At 36.4% G+C, this 20,544-nt stretch overlaps 2 protein-coding genes across 2 annotated transcripts; one reads left to right on the forward strand and one right to left on the reverse strand.

The window, feature by feature from the left end:
- Positions 1-1,694: 1,694 nt before the first annotated feature.
- On the reverse strand, positions 1,695-19,599 carry LOC113672101 (GFP-like fluorescent chromoprotein amFP486). Its single transcript, XM_089195091.1, is given in 5 exon segments — positions 1,695-1,914; positions 2,371-2,580; positions 2,948-3,166; positions 3,686-3,783; positions 19,553-19,599. Coding segments are annotated over 5 exon segments (678 nt in total). The 5' UTR covers positions 19,571-19,599; the 3' UTR covers positions 1,695-1,781.
- On the forward strand, positions 6,811-8,043 carry LOC149049730 (GFP-like fluorescent chromoprotein amFP486). Its single transcript, XM_089197402.1, has 4 exons — positions 6,811-6,821; positions 7,199-7,294; positions 7,584-7,608; positions 7,840-8,043. Exons 1-4 carry the CDS (start codon positions 6,811-6,813, stop codon positions 8,041-8,043), a joined length of 336 nt encoding a protein of 111 aa, XP_089053528.1.
- Positions 19,600-20,544: the final 945 nt, after the last annotated feature.

The raw sequence follows: 20,544 nt of genomic DNA on the forward strand, positions 1-20,544 counted from the left end.
ATTTCTTTATCAAAATTAATCAGTAATTTAATTAAGTGAAACAGAAACACTCGGCTCTCTTTTTTATCGCCTCATAGAAAATGAAAATGGTCATAAATATATAACACAAAATTGTTCCTGCACCTTTAAGCCTTTTAGGGCTGTTAACCTTTACAAACCTGTCTGCTGGTCGGACTGCGTTATCGTTGGTTTCGATCAAGACGTCGGATATTCATGAAATCCACAAAGCTCTCTACGGCGCAGGATGAGGAGTGCCCAAAAGTTTTATTCTATGTTTAACTTGCTCTATCCAATTACTTTTAAGCTGCAATAGACTTGACTCTAGATCAGCTCCCACGTAAGAGAAAATGGCTTTCAACCGTATGTACCTCACTCCTCAGAAATTTCAATGAAGGTATTTTGAAAGTTTCATAACTCGGTAAAAATTTTACAGAATGCAATCGTTCCACCTTTGAAGTATTGAACTAAAGCCATTATTAAACATGTAAAATAATCAGCTTTCTAGACTGGGAAATAAGGATTTGGCAGCGCTCGATATTTATAGCTTAATAATAGGGGTCACAGAAGACAAATTGAGCAGTTTTTAAAATTGTCTCGTAAAAAAAAAACAAACAAAATAAAATTGATCAAGATAAATGTGATATTTGTACATGGGATAATATTGTTGACTTCCAGTGAAAAACTGAGGGAAATCGGTTAAGGCCGAAATTTGCCTTATCCGTTCTTACGCGGACAGCCTCTTAAGGAGTTATCTTTTAACTTTGGCATCGAAGTTAATTTAGCAAGCAGGAGACTGCAATGTAAGATTAGTCCAAAGAGTATGAATACTGCTGAAAAGCTCTCTTTACATCTGAAACATTCAGTCTACTTGGTCAGTACTGTGGAGGTCGGCTGAACGGCCCTGATGAAGGAGGGGGATTGTTTCGCCCGAGCCCGGAAAAAAGAAAGGAATATTGCTGCCGATACTATATGTTTACTCCCTTAGGTGCTCTCATGCAGCGGAAAAGATAAAGGCAACGCTCGTTCTTGTGGCACTGCTTTCCCTTGATACCACAATTTCGTGTCCGTATTAGCGGGGTGCCCGGCAACAAATCACTTCGATATGTACTCATGTAGCATATTTTTCGCTAACCAGTTGCAGTGTACATTTCGAATTCACATACAACCCTTAATCTAGGGTATTTCAATAGATATGCAAAGGAAAAGTGCTATTTGAGTTACATTCTGAGCAGTAAAAATGGAAAAAAAAAAAAAGGAAATAGGAGCTTCTAGTTCCCTTCCTCAGTATTTTCTCTTTTGTATTTTGGGTATTCACGGGTATCTAACTCTTTCCATTCGCTTTAAACTTGCATTATGGTGGTAAGAAATGACTGCGGAAAGTATGGGATTTATGATGCATTCTGAACTTTACCACCACGAATCGAAAACAGAGATGTAAATCCCTTTGTAGATTCTGAGGTGTTTATTTTTGTGCTTATGTCACAATTTCTCAAAAGTAATGTCACAATTTTATAGTGTCTAATTATGATGACCAATTGACTTGCTCAATGCCCATTAGTTAGGAAAAAGAGCAATTGTTCGGAAAGAGTTGTAAGTGGCTACTAACATGATTAGTAAATGAAGGCAGTCATGAAAAAACTGAAGTTTTGAACGAGTCGGCTGTACAAATTGAGAGGATGACACTACACACTTGATCAAATCAATGTTTTTTTTTATTTTTCAACTGACTTGATTCGTATTACGTCAGAAGTAACGAGGTAATAAAAATACTTCCATCCCAGTTACAAAGGGTTAACATGAGCCACAGCAGTTTCTTCCAGCAGGACTTTCTTGCCGTCTTTGTCTTCAATGTCGGTCCTTGTAATACGATGTTCTACGACGTGGTTCGGAGGCAGTGTGACCGGCTCCTTTGTTCTGTGGAAAAGGAAAAAAAAAAACTTAGTAAAATATAAAAAATATGTGTTTTACGTTCCCTATCAGCATTGGGTCTCTCACTTGTTTTTTGAACATCAATGCTTTTGAACTTTGTTTTTTGGTACAGTGTAGATCAGCAATTACTTGTATCAATAATAATTATTTTTCCATCGCCCTCAACATCTTTCACCGACAAGTGCAGGGAAGGAAACATTTTTAGCTGTAAAAGATATTATAGTACATAACCTTTAGCATATTGAGAAGAGTCTTATTCGATCCCAAACATTTTATTAACACAAGAATTTAGAATTAAGCCGTTCTATCAAGGCCCTTTTCATCCCAGCGTTCTCTTCGGTTGCTTTTATCCAGTAAAACATAGAAGATGCAATCCAAATATCAATACTCCAAAGGAATGATATTCAACTGTTAGAGCTGTTACAGAAACAAAATACTTACTTGTAAGAAGTGTGAAACTGGCACCTGTGATAACCGCCTCCTTTGAGCAATAGGAACATAGTCACATCACCTCTCAATATAGTGTCGGAGACAGTCATTTTCTCAAAGGAAGGGTCCCAGCCAATTGTCCTCTTTCCCATTATGGGTCCGTCGCCGGGAAAGTTTACGCCATGAAACATGGATATGTGCTTAAACAAATTGCCCTTAAGACTGTAAAGTTAAGTAAATTTGACATATCAATAAAAATATTGGAATCAACCTTGTAATTGTATCAAATACCAATGTGCCCTGGAGAATAATGCGTTAGCACCTTTTATTTTTGAGATTTGTCATTTCCGCTACGATGTTTTTCAAACTAAACCCATTTACTCACAAATGCCCATTTCAAAATTTAGTAGTCTCCATATTCGCTGGCCACTATGCTTTTTGTGTGGTTTGTTCCCATTTAGCTAGACAGGAAGTGTTCTCGGGAGAAACACAATTAACTTACACTTTCAAAAAGGGTGCTTCTCCGTGAAAAAATGACCTTGAAGATTTCTTTTAAAAATTATTATCTCAATCCCATACTAATCATCACCTAATGTGTCCACTGGCTGTAGCAACTCCTCCATCCTCAAATGTAAATGTCCTTTCTTATGACATTCCAGCAGGAAAGGCTTGTTTGAAATAGTCGGGCATGCCCTCAGGATACTTAGTGAAGCATCTGTTTCCATATTTGAACGCTGACGACAGAATGTCAAAGGAAAATGGAAGGGGTCCTCCCTTGGTGACCCGATAAGTGGATTTCTGTATTCCTCTAAAATAAGATGATAAGAGTGTTGGAAATTATTTTCAGAAACAGCTCATGTATACCCTGAAATAAACGAAGATTAGGAACGACCAAATATTTTATGCTAATGAAAATTCAAACTTAAGTCAAACACTGCATAACCTTACATGTTAACTTGTAAAAAATTAAAGTATCGCAAATTAATTTAGTCGTGACTTAGCTCTGCAGAAGCCTTTACACGTCGCCGGACTCTGGAAGCAGATGGAGAAGTCGATGTCATGGACTGTAGGTAATTTGCAAACTCGAATAAAAACAAGTCATAGTTTATGACTGAAAATCTTCTTCTGAATCTTGGATCTTGTTCACTTTTCTTTTCAAAAAAAGTCTTTATTGATAGTTGTTTCTTTCCCAAAATCCTTGATATCGTGATATCAGGCCTTTATCTGACGACTGCAATGTGATCTTATTCAACTCTGGTTTTAAAAATAAATAATGATACATAATAATGAAATATTCATCGTGGTCTGTCTTTTAAGAGACACTTACTCGTAAGGCTTTCCTTTTCCTTCACCTTTCATCTCAAAGTAATGTCCATTGACACTACCCTTCATTTCAAATTCCATAAACACGTCTTCTGGAATGACCTGAATAAGGAAAAAGCAAAGAAACGGTTATTTTCTACTAATAAATGAAGAACTTAAGACGGTTTTAGTTTGCCAGCGTATTACTTGTTCACTATCAGAAACTTCTCAATAGAAATTATTGATTTCTACAATTAAGATGCAGCTTACGCCATATCAAATTAACACAGTGCGCCTGATGAATAAGAAATGAGTATGCCCGCGCATTAATTCACTTCTTGTTTCCACGCTACATTTTTGCGTATTTTTTGTTATTTTCAAAATATTATTATAAACTTGCGCTTACTCAAGGTGTATTATTTTATACCAAATTGTATTCATTGTTTTTAAATGTGTCACACGCAGCTAGTTTATTAAGAGAATTTATATTTTAGTTAACTGTGAACGCGAAATAAATTCATCATATTTGGATTATTTTCACTCAAGTATTTTTATACAAAATTCAAATGTCACGCGCAACGCAACTTCATTCAGAGATACATTTTATAATGCTTATTGACGCCCATTTCCCATACATCAGTGAGTATTTTAATGATACACTGAAATGCGCCAGGCTAAATAGATACTTCAAAACAATATATTTTTATGTTTCCCACGCTTTGTTTGAATAATGTGTGGGTGGCTCTTGTTGTCAGTGTTTTGCCACGTGTGACAGTATTTTTTTTTTTGTGCGCAAACAGAAAATTCTTAAAAAAATTTTACTTTTAATATTTATAGATGATGATATTAGATTTAGTTGATGAGTTTCATTTTCAAAATGATAAAGTGGCTAAAAGAGATGATAAATGTTGTCAAAACCAAGACTTAATCCATGATAATTGGATGAATGTTTGCCGTCAATGCGGTCAAGTCATTAATCATGATTTTGTGACTATTGTCATTTAAGTTCTAGAAAAACAAAAAAATCAGTCTACCGAAGAAAATATCGTGTGAACAAGGTTTTGAATAATACGATTGATAACTATCATATCATGTTAAGCTACGACGAAATAAACGACTTTTACCGTTTATTTCAAATAGTAGAACAGCAAATAGTACAGATGAAGATTCAAAGGTTTGTTAGGTTTAATTATATCTTCTTCAGAATCTTAAGTTATATGGAGATAATGTTACAAAATACTTATTTGATAAGCATCTTGGTAAACAAACATTGACGAAATATGATAACGTATTTGAAGATATTGTTTTTGTTATATAATCTTATTTCTATTTTTTTTTTTTTGTAATACCTCTTATAATAATTATCTATGTTTGGTGTTGATTCATTGATTTATCATCTCTATGTTGTAATTTTACAATCAGATCATGGTCATTGAATTCACCGTCACGCAAATACGTCTTGATTTCATTTAACATACTCTGTAGAGTGAAGAGAGCCAAATTGACCCGAAAAGCCAAATTGGCCTCGATGTCTTGGAGACCAATCAAGCCCTTCAAGGGTCGTTTTGGACTATTTAAGCCAATTTAAACTCTGAATTGGCCCAAACAAATTCTACTTTGGAACTTTTTTCTCAATTTGTCCCTTCCAAGAGTCAAGAAGGATTTACCAATTTGGCCCCAACAAGGTGCAATGCTAGAATGGACTGATTATTGGCCCAAAATTGTAACGACAGATGGAAGTTCCATCACGACTTAAGCGACACAAGGACGTTAGGATTCGGGAGTGTAAAGAAGTATACCAGTAAAACTAGATCTTAAACGCGGACGAAACCATAAGAGACTATCGATAGGCTGAATCAACTTTATTCTGTGACCTTTTTAACAATTAAAATTTTGTTATAAGGCAATTTCCCTCCAAAATTCGTCCTTCTTTTGCTTGTGCGCCATAGCATGCAGCTTCATCTGCGTATCATATTAGTCGAACCTAGACTGCGTGCATTGGACACAATAATGAATTATAGTAGCACTGAAGAGGTTGTTTCTTGAATCCATTCGCATGGATTTTCTCCTGAGACTTATCATCTAATGTAATAACTCTTTTTCAATCCCTTTTTTAGTTTTTCTTAGTCTCACTAGTTTTATGATCTGGATCATCAATAAATGCATGGTCACTGAAAAAAACTTACTTTCTATCTTTTTGTTTCTTCTTTCATTCTTTTATTTTGATCTGTAGTAAATGGTTCTGTATCTAATTTAGAAACTATAATTCTTGGTGAAGGTATACGTTTTTCTTTTTAAAGTTTTGTTCCTCTCAAAGTTACTGGGTTTTTCGTAAAATTTTTGTTCTTGGTAAAGCTGCTGGTTTTAAATTAGACAGTTTCTTCCTCCAGTTGTAAGTGCATTTTTCTTTGTTCTTAGAAAATGAACAGGTTTTCTATTAAACTCACTTTCCATGGTTTTAAAAAGTTTGTTTTCTTTAATTGACTTTTTTAACAAGTGTATTTAATTCAGTTGCGTTCATTTCTATATATTATAGAAAGATTTTGATTTCAAATAAGTTTTTGACAAGCGCATTTCAGTGTATCATTAAAACGCTCAATGATGAATGAGAATGGTTTGTATAAGCATTATAAAATGGATTTCTGAATAAAGTTCCGTTGCGCTTGACATAAGAATTTTGTACAAAAATATTTGAGTGAAAAAAGTGCCGCGCACATTAAAAATGCAGCTGAGAGCTTGTGGGATACAAAAAGTAAACTAATGCGCCGGCACGCCCTTTTTCCGTCCATCATAAGCCACACGTCATTTGTCTCTCTACATAATTGTCCTACTCTATGACCTTCTTTTAAAATATTTCCTTGAGCTGCAATATTTCATTGCATCAGAAACAAACACTGGACTGAATTTAGCTTCAAGGTGAGTGTGAAATTTGAATGTGAAATGACGAATGATCCCTTCCGTTCCCCTTTAAAACAACGTAGTACTCCCTCCCCCTCCCCCCGAAGAATCCTCCACCTTTCCCACGTACTGATAATCGGTAAAGAGTCCACCTCAGTAATGACACCATGTGGAGAAAATTCTTTTAGGCAAAAGTCAGTAATAGACTGAACTTGATCGCTTTATTTCGCGCCACATACCACGGACAGAAAAATGCCGTTGAAGTGTGTCGATATATGAGCTAATTAACCTGTCTTCATGTGTCAGTTATGGCTCGTTTAATTCATTCTACATGTCTTTAAGCTTCCAACTCACCTTAAAGCTAAATTCAGTGCAGTGTTTGTTTCTGATGCAAGGAAATATTGCAGTCCATGGAAATATTTTAAAAGAAGGTCAAAGAGTAGGATAATTATATATAGAGCCAAATGGTGGGAGGCGCGTTGTGTTAATTTGATATGGCATAAGCTGTATCTTAATAGTAGAAATCAATTATCTATAGATAGTGAGCAAATAATTCCCTGGAAAATAAAAGCGAGCTTAGGTCTTTGAAATATTGGTGTCAGTAGAAAATAATAGTTTCTATCCTTTTTACTTATTCAAGTCATTCTAAAGGAAATGAAGATGAATTTGAAATGAAAGGAAGTGTCAATGGAGATTACTTTGGGATCGAAGGAGAAGGGAAAGGACTGCCTTACGAGTAAGTGTAAGACAGACCACAAGGAATTATTTCATTACGATGCATTACGATTTATTTTAGCCACAGAGTTTAATAAGATCATGCCGCTGTCGTCAAATCAGGGTCTGATATCACGGCATTAATGATTTTTTGACATTATCAAAAAGAGATTCAAAATTTTTTTGAAAAGCAAAGTGAACAAGATCAGAGATTCATAAAAAGATTTTCAGTCATAAACTATAGGCTTGTTTTTATTCGAGTTTGCAAATTACCTACGGTCTTTGACATCGACTTCTTCATCTGCTTCAAGAAACAAGCGAGGTGTAAAGGCTACTGTAAAGCTCAGTCACGCTAAAAATCATTTGCAATACTTTAATTTCTCACAACTAACATGAAAGGTTATGCAGTATTTTACTTACGTTTGAATTATCATGAGCATAAAATATTTGGTCCTCCTTATTTTTGTGTATTTCGGGTGATACATGAGCCGTTTTTGAAAATAGTTTTTAACACTGTTATCATCTTATTTTAGAGGAATACAGAGGTCGACTTTCTGAGTCACCAAGGGAGGACCCCTCCCATTTTCCTTTGGCATACTGTCGTCAGCGTTCAAATATGGAAACAGATGCTTCACTAAATACTCTGCCGACATGCCCGACTATTTCAAGCAAGCATTTCCAGCTGGAATGTCGTATGAAAGGACATTTACACTCGAGGATGGAGGTGTTGCCACAGCCAGTGGACATATTAGGTATAAAAGTAATGTTTAGTTTGGGATTGAGGAAATACTTTTTAAAAGAAAACTTCAAGGTCATATTCTTTACACGGAGCAGGGAGCGCCCTTTTTTATGTTTAACTGAGTTGTGATTCTCCCGAGAACGCTTCCTGTCTAACTACAGGAGAACAAAACTACACAAAAAGCATAATGACAAGAGAATATGCAGACTACGGAATTTGAAACAGGCTATTTTTTTCCCACAAAATTATATCGGAAATAGCTTTCGAGCAAAAAATTTAACGTTTTTCAGACTTCCTTTTCCTATCCTCGCCTCCCAGTTTAAACAGGAACGTGCTAACGATATATAAATCTTTAGATCCTTCCTTTTTATATAACTGCGGTGAGTATATGCCCTAAGCATAATATAAACCATTGTGTCGTACATCTAGTTACTGAATGGATGACCACCTCACTCGTTTCGATGTAGCAATAAGCTGTTAAGGAACTGTGCATTCCTTATATGAGCCGGAAACAGCACTTTGTGACAGTTCGCTTTGTTCTTGTGGGCTGCCTAATGCCCTCAAAGATTTCGTAATATGGGATTTTCATCTAAAAGGAAATCGCAGTTATAAGAGATAAATATGTAACTGCCGTGTTTCCATACACCGTGTTAGTCGGTTTTGCTGACGCTGTTAATGTTAGTGAGGATTCAATTCAAGAACACAGTTGGCCACAAATCGTAAGTTGTCATTTTCTTATTTTTTTAGCATCATGGTTGATTTTTTAAAATTGCACTCTAATATTGATGCCAAATGCATCGTCGCCGGTATTACGCATTGAATACATATATGAAATTTTCTCCTTGGCGTGCATTCAATTTTACGACATTTCTTGGCTCCCTAACACTCTCCACTAACAGAAATCTTGGATCGCTTGTTCACGATCGTCTTTCAATTTCAGAAACTTTCGGAAGTCCAGCGTAAGTTTAGCGGTAAATTTTCATAAATACATGGCATAAAACAAAGAGGACGTGGTTATCCTGAAAAGAACTTCTGAAATCATCCCAGATAGCATTATCTCGTATACGAGTGCACAATTTACGCAAATCCCAGGTGTTTTGATCGCGAATGGAAAAGCAGCTAAATGACGTCCGGCACTTGTTGGGGAGAACGGCAACGTCAACACCGGAAGTCGAAATAGAGTCATGTCCAGACTATATCCATGGGATTGGTAAGACACTTAGCGTGCCTTATTCCATTTTTCGCGTGGAGGGTCACAAATGTTCTTTTTTGATTTATGAACTCTGCCTTTTTTTTGCGATGCTTCAATCGGTTTTTTATAAAAGCAGGCGACTTAACTCGACATATTACGAGTTTTTAGCTTGAAATAAACGATCGCTCTCACTATTCTTGAGTAACCAAAGTTTTATGGTGCGTAGTTTGAATAATTTGTGTAATAGAAAATCACTCTTTTCACCGAAGAAATCTTCCTCAACTTATATCAAATCTGGTTACAGACCTAGATGAATAAGAAGAGAATATTAATCAGTTTTTTTCAACTATCTTTTCAAGTAGCGTGAAATTGTTCCCTTTCTCTTTTTCTTTTAGCTGAGGAAGAATTTTAGGATGCGTAGCTTTGACACTTTGTGCAATAAAATGACAGAACTGATAACTATTTCGTCAAAACAGTTTTGAAAAGCCCAATGCCATTATCTTATCCGCACTACTATTTAGTACTCTAATGAACCGTCTCGGTTGATCCAAGTAGAAATATTATTCAATGTATGTTGAATCGGATCAGAGAAAACTAAGAGGAGAATAACAAATCAGTTATTTTCAACTATTTCTTCAAATGACATGAGATCGTTGACCGCCTCTTTCATTAAGAAACAGTTTTGCGGTCAAGCCCATTCAAATGCACTCTGTCGGATCAAAATACATTTAAGGAATTATCTTTTAACTTTTAGCAAGCAGGAGACAATGTAAGTTTAGCCCAAAGAAGACGAAAAGTTCTCTTCACTTCTGAAACATTCAGTCTACTTGATAAGTGCTGTGGAGGTCGGCTGAATGGCCCTAATGAAGTAGGGGATTTTTTCACCCGATCCCGGGAAAAAGCAAGGAATATTGCTGCCTATACTGTATTTCCACTCCCATAGGTGCTCGCATGTAGTAGAAAAGATAGAGCCAGCGCTTGTTCTTGTGGCACTGTTGTACTCATTTTTAAGTCTAAGGGAGTATTCATGGCTGTACGAATAGAGAGGATGACACTTCACAGTTCATCATATCAAGGTTTTTTTTTATTTTTATTTGAATTTTTCAACTGACCTGATTCGTGTAGCAATAACGTCAGAAGTAAAAAGGTAAAAATACTTCCACCTCAGTCACAAAGGGTTAACATGAGCCACAGCAGTTTCTTCCAGAAGGATCTTTCTGTCTTCAATTTCAGTCCTCACAATATGATGTTCTACGACGTGATTCGGAGGCAGTGTGACCGCTCCTTTGTTCTGTGCAAAGGAAAAAATTCCTATAAAAACACAAGATATGTGTTTTACGTTCCCTTTTTATCTCAGCGTTCTCTTCAGTTGCTTTTATCCCGTAAAACACAGAAGATGAGATCCAAATGCTCAAAAGGAATGATATTCCAACGTTGGAGCTATTACGGAAACAGATCTAGAATACGTACTTGTAAGAAGTGTGAAACATTAACCGCCTCCTTTGAGTTGTAGGAACATAGTCACATCACCTCTCAATATGTTGTTGGAGACGGTCATTTTCTGAGAGGACGGGTCCCAGCCAATTGTCCTCTTTCCCATTATGGTCCGTTTGCGGGAAAGTTAACGCCATGAAACATGGATATGTGCTCAAATAAATTGTCCTCAATACTGTAGAATAAAGAAAATTTGAGATATCAATAAAAATATGTAAAATTACCCTTTTACATACCTAGAGTACAATGAGCTCTGTAGTATATTAGCGCCATTTTTTTTTTTTTTTTTAGATTTTGTCATTTCCGCTGCGACGTTTTTCAAACTAAAACCATTTACTCACAAATGTCTATATAAAAATGCAGTAGTTTGCATATTCTGTGGTCACTATACTTTTTGTGTAGGTTGCTCCCCTGTAGCTAGACAGTTAGCGTTCTCGGGAGAATCACAGCTAAGTTACACTTTCAAAAAGGGCCCTACCTTCTCCGTGTAAAAAAATGACCTTGAAGATTTCTTTTAATGGGTATTATATCAATCCTATACTAATCATCACTTTTATACCTAAAGTGCCCACTGGCTGTGGCAACTCCTCCACCCTCATGTGTAACTGTCCTCTCAAAGGAAATTCCAGCAGGAAATACTTGTTTGAAATAGTCTGGCATGCAGGCAGGATACTTAGTAAAGCATCTGTTTCCATATTTGAACACTGTCGACAGTGGGTCAAAGGAAAATGGAAGGGGTCCTCCCTTGGTTACCCAAAAAGTGGATTTCTGTAGTCCTCTAAAATAAGATGATAAGAGTGTTGGAAATTATATTCAGAAACAGCTCATCTATGACTTGAAATACACGATAATTAGGAAGAACCAAATATTTGATGCGCATGATAATTCAAACTTAAGTAAAATACTGCATAACCTTTCATGTTAAGTGGTGAGAAATTAAAATATGGCAAATACCTGTGACTGAGATTTTATACGTTAATTTGAAGTTGCTTTACACTTCGCTTGGTTCTGGAAGCGGATGAAGAAGTCGATGTCAGAGACTGTCGGTAATTTGTATCGCAAATGAATCTAGCTGTGACTGAGCTCCGCAGTAGCCTTTCCACCTCATCTGATTATGGAAGCAGACGAAAAAGTCGCTGTCATAGACTGTAGGTAATTCACAAACTCGAATAAAAACATGATCATAGGTTATGATTTAAAATCTTTTTATGAATCTTTGATCTTGTTCACTTTGCTTTTCAAAAAAGTCTTTACTCATTTTTTATTATTTCCCAAAATCATTGATACTTTGATATCAGGCCTTTATCTGAAGACTGTGATCTTATTCAACTCCGTGTTGAAAAATAAATTGCAGTGAAATTATCCATCGTGGTCTGTCTTTTTAGGAGGTACTTACTCGTAAGGTCTTCCTTTACCTTCACCTTCGACCTCAAGGTAATGTCTGATGACATTACCCTTCATTTCAAATTTCATGTTCATGTCTTTTGGAATGACCTGAATAAGTAAAAGCAAAGAAACGCCTTCTACTATTAAGATATAGCTTACGCCTTTTTTTTCAAGAGTTGCCTTTATAAATTTAAAAGAAGAATATTGAAATATAACAAGGAAACACACTTTTATTTTCGTAGCCAAAGGCATAAATTCTTATATTATTATTATTTTCTACTTTATTCATTTATCTTATCGTTACTGGAAAAGTCATATCAGCGTAATTAAGTTTATCACCATATTTTTTCAAGAATTCACTAACCCACTTTGAAAGAGACATGTTGAGGATAAACTGCTTGATTTTCAAAACTGGATCGCGAGTTGAGATGGTCTGTTGTAGTTCACTCAGTCGCCGACTATGCTGAACTGTCTGGAGTGTTAGGGTGGCTTAATGTTAAAAGGTAGGATAGAACAAACAGAAGTTCATTGATGATGATGCCACGTGAACCATCATGTGATATTTAACAATTGGTTCATGCTTACTGGGCGTATATCGTCCAGGTATCCAAAAAGCTTCATTCATTCATTGTTTATGAATAGATTCTCATTTAGTATATCTAATAATCATTTTGGGCGCCAAAGAGTGTGTCTCGATCGCTACGGACGGAAAAACAATATCTAAAGTTTTGAAGCCTCGCGGCCAAATTCTACGGAAACTTTTCAGCAAGGTAAAACTACACACGTCAATGTATGTACGCACCGCGGTGGCTCACTAGAATTAATAGGACTTATGCACGCACTGCATCAAAACGTAGCATATACTTTGTTACTCTAGTTTCACGTGCAAAACTAAGATAAATGGTTATAAGCATGAAAAATAAAGATAAACACTATCTTTTCTACAACATTCTTCGTGGGAACTACCTGATTTCGTAAACTTCGAGTTTAAGTAAAATTTGAAAGAGGTTTCAAATCTTGTAACATAAAAGTAATCATTCGATTCATTTTTATTAGATTTGAGACTGTTTATAGGCTATGCAATTTGTTAGTTAGTAATCCATTTCGTCAAGCAGAGACGCTCTAATAGATGCTGCAAACAAATTTCCTCTCTTATTTGAATTAAAATACCACTTGGATAAAGCACTATTTAATTAGCCAATGCTTGGCTGCAGTCAAGGTGTGAATAAAGAAACAGGGACCCTCGAGGGCAGTACACGTACACAAATGATTACATAATCAGATAATTTGGTTTTTGTTAAACTGAGTTGAAAACGTGATTTGGCTGACGAAGGACTAACACTCGAAACGTCTTCTTTAGAATGGCTCATGGGTGAAAATTCACATTATCAACTCAGTTGATAACGGTAAATATCAAATAGCTTAATTAAAGAAAGAGCCCTGATGAAGCAAGGGGTCCACTAACGGCAACGAATATTACTACTACATCCACGAAATTAGCTACTCTTTAGCAGTGAAAACGATTTACTCAACTCTGGTACTTGTGGCACTGAAATGAAAATAATTATCTGCAAAGTCAATGGTAGAACTAATTGCAACGTGAAACGTATAGCATAATCAGTTTTGCCACGTGCGGTACTCTGACTCAAGATTGCAGAAACACTCTTCATGTGTTTCACAGGTTAATTTCACTTTGTTGTTTGAAGAAATATTGAGGAAATACAGTTAACTTTCAAGAAAAAGTACCTCAACAAAATTTGGGAAAAATACTGAATTTTCAAGAGTTCATGATGTCTAGTTTTTTGCCCCATCCGCCTCCCTCTCAGCACAGGCAGTTCACGCCATTTGTTTGTGGTTAATAATTGTTGATATGAGACCAAAAAAATATATGAGGGTTATGAATAAAGCCCTTAAAATTTCATATCTAAATTACATTTCAGGTCTGAAGATCTCAATAAAGTTAAATGATATGTTTATCGGTGCATTTGTATATATTTTTTAGCCATCATGGGCCGTATGAAACGTCTTTTAACGAAACTACTTTTGGTCGGATTTGAAACAGTCTGCATGCTATAAACGGCCTACGAAGGCTTAAAGCTTAAAAAAAATTAAAAGTTCGTCGGTTAACATTTCATTTAACTCCATTGAGATATTCAGACCGAAATGTAATTTTCAGAGCTTTATTGATAAACCTCATAGATTGTCAACAATTATTAACCACGAACACATACGGTGGTCGACCTGTGCTGAGAGGAAGGCGGATAGGGAAAAAACTAGATACCGTGAACTCCTGAAAATTCAGTATTTTTCCCAAATTCTGTTGAGGTACCTTCTTGAAAGTTAATCGTATTTCCTTGATATTTCTTCAAACGATAATATGAAATTAACCTTTAAAACAAATGAAGAGTGTTTCTGCAATCTGGAGTCACAGTCCCGCACGTGGCAAAAAGTGATAATGGCAAACATATCACGTTGTAACTAGTCTCTACCATTGACTTTGCAGAGAGTTGTTTTCATTTAAATGCCGCAAGTACCAGAGTTGCCTAAATCGTTTTCACTGTTAAAGAGCAGCTAATTCCGTGGACGTAACAGCAATATTCGTTGCCGTTAGTGGACCTCTTGCTTCATTAGGGCTCTTTCTTTAATTAAGCTATTTGATATTTGCCTTTATCGACTGAGTTGATAAGTGAATTTTTGACCCAGGAACCACTCTACAGAACGTTTCGAGTGTTAGTCCTTCTTCAGCCAAGTCAAGTTTTCGACTCAGTTTAACAAAAACCAAATCATCTGATTATGTAATCATTTGTGTACGTGTACTGCCCTCGAGGGTCCCTGTTTCTATTTTCACACCTTGACTGCAGCAGAGCATTGGCTAATTAAATAGTGCTTTATCCAAGTGGTATTTTAATTCAAATAAGAAAGGAAATTTGTCGGTGTGCTGCCCTCTAGGGTCACTGTTTTTTTTGTTTTTTTTTTTTACCTTGACTTCGGCAAAACTTTGACCAATTAGATAGAACCTTATTCAAGTGGTATTTCAATTAAAAGAAGAATTGAAATTTGTTGATAACATCCACCAATGCGCCTTTGTTTGACAAAATTGGATCACTAACCCTATAACCCCAACAAATTGTTGTAAACAGTCTAAAATCTAAGAAGAAGAAATCGAATGATTACTTTAATGTTACAAAATTTAAAACTTCTGTTTCATTTTAATAGGAATTAAAATTTACGAAATCAAGTAGTTCCCACGAAGAATGTTGTAGAAAAGATAGTGTTTATCTTTATTTTTTTTAATGCTTATGACCTTTTATCTTAGTTTTGTAAGTTAGACTACGCTAACAAAATTAAGTCTAGGTCACGTTGTAAGGCGGGTGCGCGTAAGTCCTAGCTAATTCCTAATGAGCCACCAAGGTGGCCGTGCGTATATAAGATAACGCGTGCAGTTTCACTTTGCTGAAAAGTTTCCGTAGAATTCGGCTGCAAGGCTTTAAAAACTTTTAAGATTGTTTTCTGTCTGTAGCGATCGAGACATACCTTTTGGGGCTCAAAATGAATATTAAACATGCTTAATGAGAATCTATTCGAAAACAATGAATGAATGAAGCTCTTTCAAGCGACGAAATTAGCTTTAGACCCTTCAATGCGGTAGTCTGTAACTGTCGAACTTTTGTCAGCCACTTCATTCCTTCGATTTGGCTAAATTTGGCATGAAATCTTGCTTTAGGGTCTTAATCACGAAATGGAGACGAAAAAGTTCCGGTTATTTCTGCTTGGCAAAAAAAGGGAAAAGTGCACTTGGTCTGCCCATAATTGCCCGTCAAAATGGCGGATCGAAGGTGATCTTTTGAATTCAACTCGAGTCGTATGGTAAAGATTTCTCAAAATCTCGTGATATTCATGAAACGATCTTCCCTTCCTATTAACACTTTTTAAAAAATATAAGGCAAATATCTGGTTTTAGCAACATATGATTCCAAGGTTCTAAGGTAGCTTCAGGCCGCCTCGAGCAATGAAAAATTTACCCCAACTTAGTAAACTAATATCTCCAGTGTTACCTCGATTCAGAGGTTACCATTTACTATGAACAACGTTTGTTCAAAGATGAACAGATCATATAAATAAAAAAAATGGGGGTAATAGACGGTCAAGGAAAAAAAAAATCAACCCGTAATGACCTGGCTGTATATGGGACTTGACTTCACCGATCAGAAGAAAACGGTTAAAGAACATTTATCGCCCAGAAAGTTTCCTAATACAGTGAATATATTTTTGATTTAACATACACGTCTTGATTTTTAAGCAAATTAGTTGCAATGGGATGATTTTTGGTTATTCATTGAATGTAAACAAGCCACGTGCAATTACGCTCAGAGTTTATTCTACTCACCGTTTTGAGAACGAAGGATTTTGTAAAAGAAACATTCTCATCAATTCTGACATACTGTTGGTGATAGCAGCTAGTCATTTATTTGAATTAAGTCGCGCAACCGGTTTCGCAGATATGCAAATTCGTCATGTTTTCTAACTACAGCATAAGAAAAACCCAACCTTTTGGCAAGTCCCTAAGACGAATTGGCATTGATATCAAAATTAAGCCTTAAATACCAACGTTATATACTCTGGCAGTGGCTGTACACACAAAACAGAATACGGTTTGAGAAAGACATCAACTTGACCTCGTGCACTGTAAAATTAAAAGAGTTGATTTGGCCCCAAAAATGGGGCCAAAACGAGTGAGTCCAGTTTGGCACTCGCTTAGGGTCAATTCAGCCCCATTGAAATGGGACTGTTTTTGGCACCAATTTTGGGGCTGAATTGACCCCGTTGTAGGGGCCAAATTGGACCATGTGAAGGGTAAATTTGAAAAATACAGGGACCACTTTGAAATTTATAGGGGCCAAAACAGCCCCCAAAATTTCAGCCCTCTCACAAATGGCCCCTTCAAAAAGAGCCAATTCAGCTCCAATGTGGGCCACTTCAGAAGTAGAGGGCTCTTTCCTCTCCATGCTGATTTTCCCCCTTACATTCAAATAATGAAAATACACCACATACTTTATCTTTCAAACACTCATTTATTAGGTTCTAGATATTGTTTATGTAAAAACCTTTTATGCTACCTGATTTTACAGTTATTAAAAATCTTAATTGTGGTATAAAACAGACAAACTTTGAAACATCATGTGAAAGAATATAACATACATACATATTTAACATTAATTCAACCATTTTCTAAACTAGATCTCTTCCCTAAATCAGTATACTTCTTAACAGTGCAAGCATTGCAAGAAATTATACCCAAGAGAAACTTGTGAGTAAAGCTTCCCTTTCCAATGACTTAGCAAATGTGGTAATGTAAAGCAGCTTATAATTAAGACTGATTTAAAGTACAGAAAATTATCAAAATAAGACAGTGGCAACAAATGGTCCAGTTCCTGCACAAGAATATAGATCTTGTTTGATTTGTGCATATGAAAAACAAAGAGCCTTAGAGCAGCAAAGAGTATTCTTCCAGTGGATGTGAGAATACATGCACTCATATTGCTACTTTAGATATTATCAAAATATAAACTATCAGCAAGTACTACCACAGGCATTTTCCAAGTCATTGAAAATAGAGGAAACAGTGACAAGAGTCTGCCTGTGCCCAATTTCAAGCAATGCTTGCTCTAAAAAAAGTCAACATTGCCTTTGACCGATTGTAAGAAAATATAAATGAGCCAAGTAACCCAATGAGAGCATCAAGAATCTTTTCTTGTAAGAAGTGACAAATTACACTTCCCTCTGTTACTATATTCAGGTGATTGATGTATTGAAGATCTCCAACAATTAAAATTTGTGCTGGACATAATCTCTGATTGCTGAATCAACATCAGCTACTCTATGCAATAAAAACAAGTTTTATAACCACATTAAAATCAAGCCAAAGTGCAAAAAGTGCCTGTAGCCAGAAAAAAAAGCAATTGGAAAATACTGAGAATTACTGTTCAACAAGAACCCCACCAGTTTGATTCCCGCTCAACATCCACTTGCTTCACATCTACTTGCCCGCGTGAAGTCCACGTGAAGCCCTTGTGTAATGCCTAACCGTGTGCCCGCGGTAAGCTGTACTAAGGCTCAGCACTCGAGTACGGGCACCTCATTGTCATCAGTCGGTGTTTCCTGGCGCACACTAATCGGGTATCCAAGTTACGCACGCAATCGCACCTGCGCATTACCTTCTCCAGCGCCCTTCGATTAGGTAATGGCTAAGAAATGCAGTTGACCGCGCATGCTAAAAGTAGCACCTTGTACGCTCGGGCGTACGGTCGTTAGTCCAAATTTTCTCGGCTTGATGGGTTACTATTATTTCGTATAATTAAGAGACTACGCTGTTTGCGCTGTGAGCTCCGCTTTGATTTTATCCATATTTTTTAACAATAAATTGTGATGCATAATAATGAAATAATTCATCGTGGTCTGTCTTTTTACAGACACTTATTCGTAAGGCCTTCCTTTTCCTTCAGCTACGATCTTAAAGTCATGTCCATGGACGCTACCCTTCATTTCATATTTCATATTCATGTCTTTTAGAATGACCTGAATTAGTAAAAAGCAAAGAAACGACTATTTTCTACTGACACTAATAATTCATAAACCTAAGCTGGCATTTTAATTTTCCAGTGGATAACTTGCTCACTATCTGATCGATATCTATTATTAAGATATAGCTTACGCCCTATGAAAATAACTATCACACTATTTGGCTCTATACATAATTGTCCTACTCTTTGACCTTCTTTCAAAATATTTCCATGAGCTGCAATATTTAATTGAATTAGAAATAAACGCTGCACTGAATTAAACTGAAAGGCGAGTTTGAAGCTTGAGAACATGCAGAATGAATTAAATGAGCCATAACTGATACGTGAAGACAGGTTAATTAGCTAGTATAGCGACACACTACAACGGTATTTTTCTGTCAGAAGCGACCAAATACAGTCTATCATTGATTTTTGTCTCGTGGAATTTTTGTTTGCGTGGTGTCATTAATGAGAAGGGTTCATCTACTCGGGGGAAAGTCTTTACATATTATCAGGACGGGGGAAACAGGGCACAAAGGTGGAGCTATACAAAATTGAATCCAAATTAACCACCAGTGACAGGCGGGAGGTTCAGATTTCTTCACGGGAAAGAAAAACTATTAAAAAGATTCCTAGTTGGTTAGTAGCTTAGTAGCGGTGCCTAACTAGTATCTGAGAGGCACAGATTTGAATCTGTGGAAGCCTATTTTTTTCAAGCTTTTGTGGAATTACTAAAATTGCAGCTAGTTTGCGGCAATCATAGCTTTATCTGATTTTAGTGTAAGGTCATAACGTTTAAGGAGCATGTTTTGGGTGTGGCATACCAATTTGCGTTCGGACGATTTTTCCTTATTCTTTGTTACCGAGGAACATTCGACTCTCTTTAATTAGCTTCAAGAATTCACTAACCTGCTTTGAAAGAGGCATGTTGAGGATAGGCTGCTTGATTTTCAAAACTGGATTTTGCGTCGAAATAGTCTGCTGTAGTTCATTCCGTCATCAACTAACCTGAACTGACCGGAGTGTTAAGGAGGATTGCTATTAAAGGAATTTTACAGAATTCACATTTATCTAGATTTTTCGCCTTATCCGAATTCCTCTTAGTATGAATCTATTGCTTTCAAAAGCTACATTTCGATTTTTAATTGAAGCAACGCTGTTGAGACTGTTAAATGCTGCGCATTTCATTCTTTTTTCGTAGTATTCAAGGGTGTGCAATCTTAATCAATATGACTACCATCAAATGCCAACTATGTTTACACTATTCAATTGAAAAGGAAAGCGAGAAACGTCGATTGACGCGTAAAGCGATAGGCAAAGTAATTTCACATTGCGGCTCAGCATGCGAGGGTGTGCATCTTTCAATCATCCTTTAGCGAAAAAAGAAATTTAAGTAGACATTGAAGCTTTACTTTTACTTATGTAAACGTCCTCTAGAACTGTTTAATGACTCATCGCATCGAAGGCTCCACAATGTTTTGAATGCATGCTGATCTTCCCCATTCAGGGGCAACAAGTGTCATCTCTCTATAATAATACCAGTAGTAAGAGTTTAATAGAGAGGACCCATGAGAGCTGCTTAGCGAGGTTTCGTAACGACTACCTTTTGCGCTTTGAACTGTCAAATAATATTTGGCCCCGGAGCAATGTTCCTTGTCGAGTTTGGATTGCTTGTTTCTGAAAACTGATTTAAAAGTCGCATGCAGACGGCAATTCGGCACTCAGAAGTCAAAACTGAATTCTGTACAAGGGAAACATACTTATGATTTATTATATTTAACTTTCAACGTATCAGGTTCTGCTGAATAGATTTTGGGGTCTGCCCCGAGACCCTGAGAATACTTTTGAATTGTCAAACAACAAGTGGTCCTTGAGCGCCACTGTCAGTTAGGGTCGACTAT

This window comes from Pocillopora damicornis, chromosome 2 (assembly GCF_964200805.1).
Source record: "Pocillopora damicornis chromosome 2, jaPocDami1.2, whole genome shotgun sequence".
Lineage (NCBI taxonomy): Eukaryota > Metazoa > Cnidaria > Anthozoa > Scleractinia > Pocilloporidae > Pocillopora > Pocillopora damicornis.

What these genes read in the sequence shown, in the direction of transcription:
- LOC149049730 (XM_089197402.1), top strand. An exon ending in GGGAAAGGACTGCCTTACGA is followed by an intron (nt 7,295 to 7,583) that starts GTAAGTGTAAGA and finishes ATCTGCTTCAAG; the next exon opens with AAACAAGCGAGGTGTAAAGG. An exon ending in AGCGAGGTGTAAAGGCTACT is followed by an intron (nt 7,609 to 7,839) that starts GTAAAGCTCAGT and finishes TGAGTCACCAAG; the next exon opens with GGAGGACCCCTCCCATTTTC.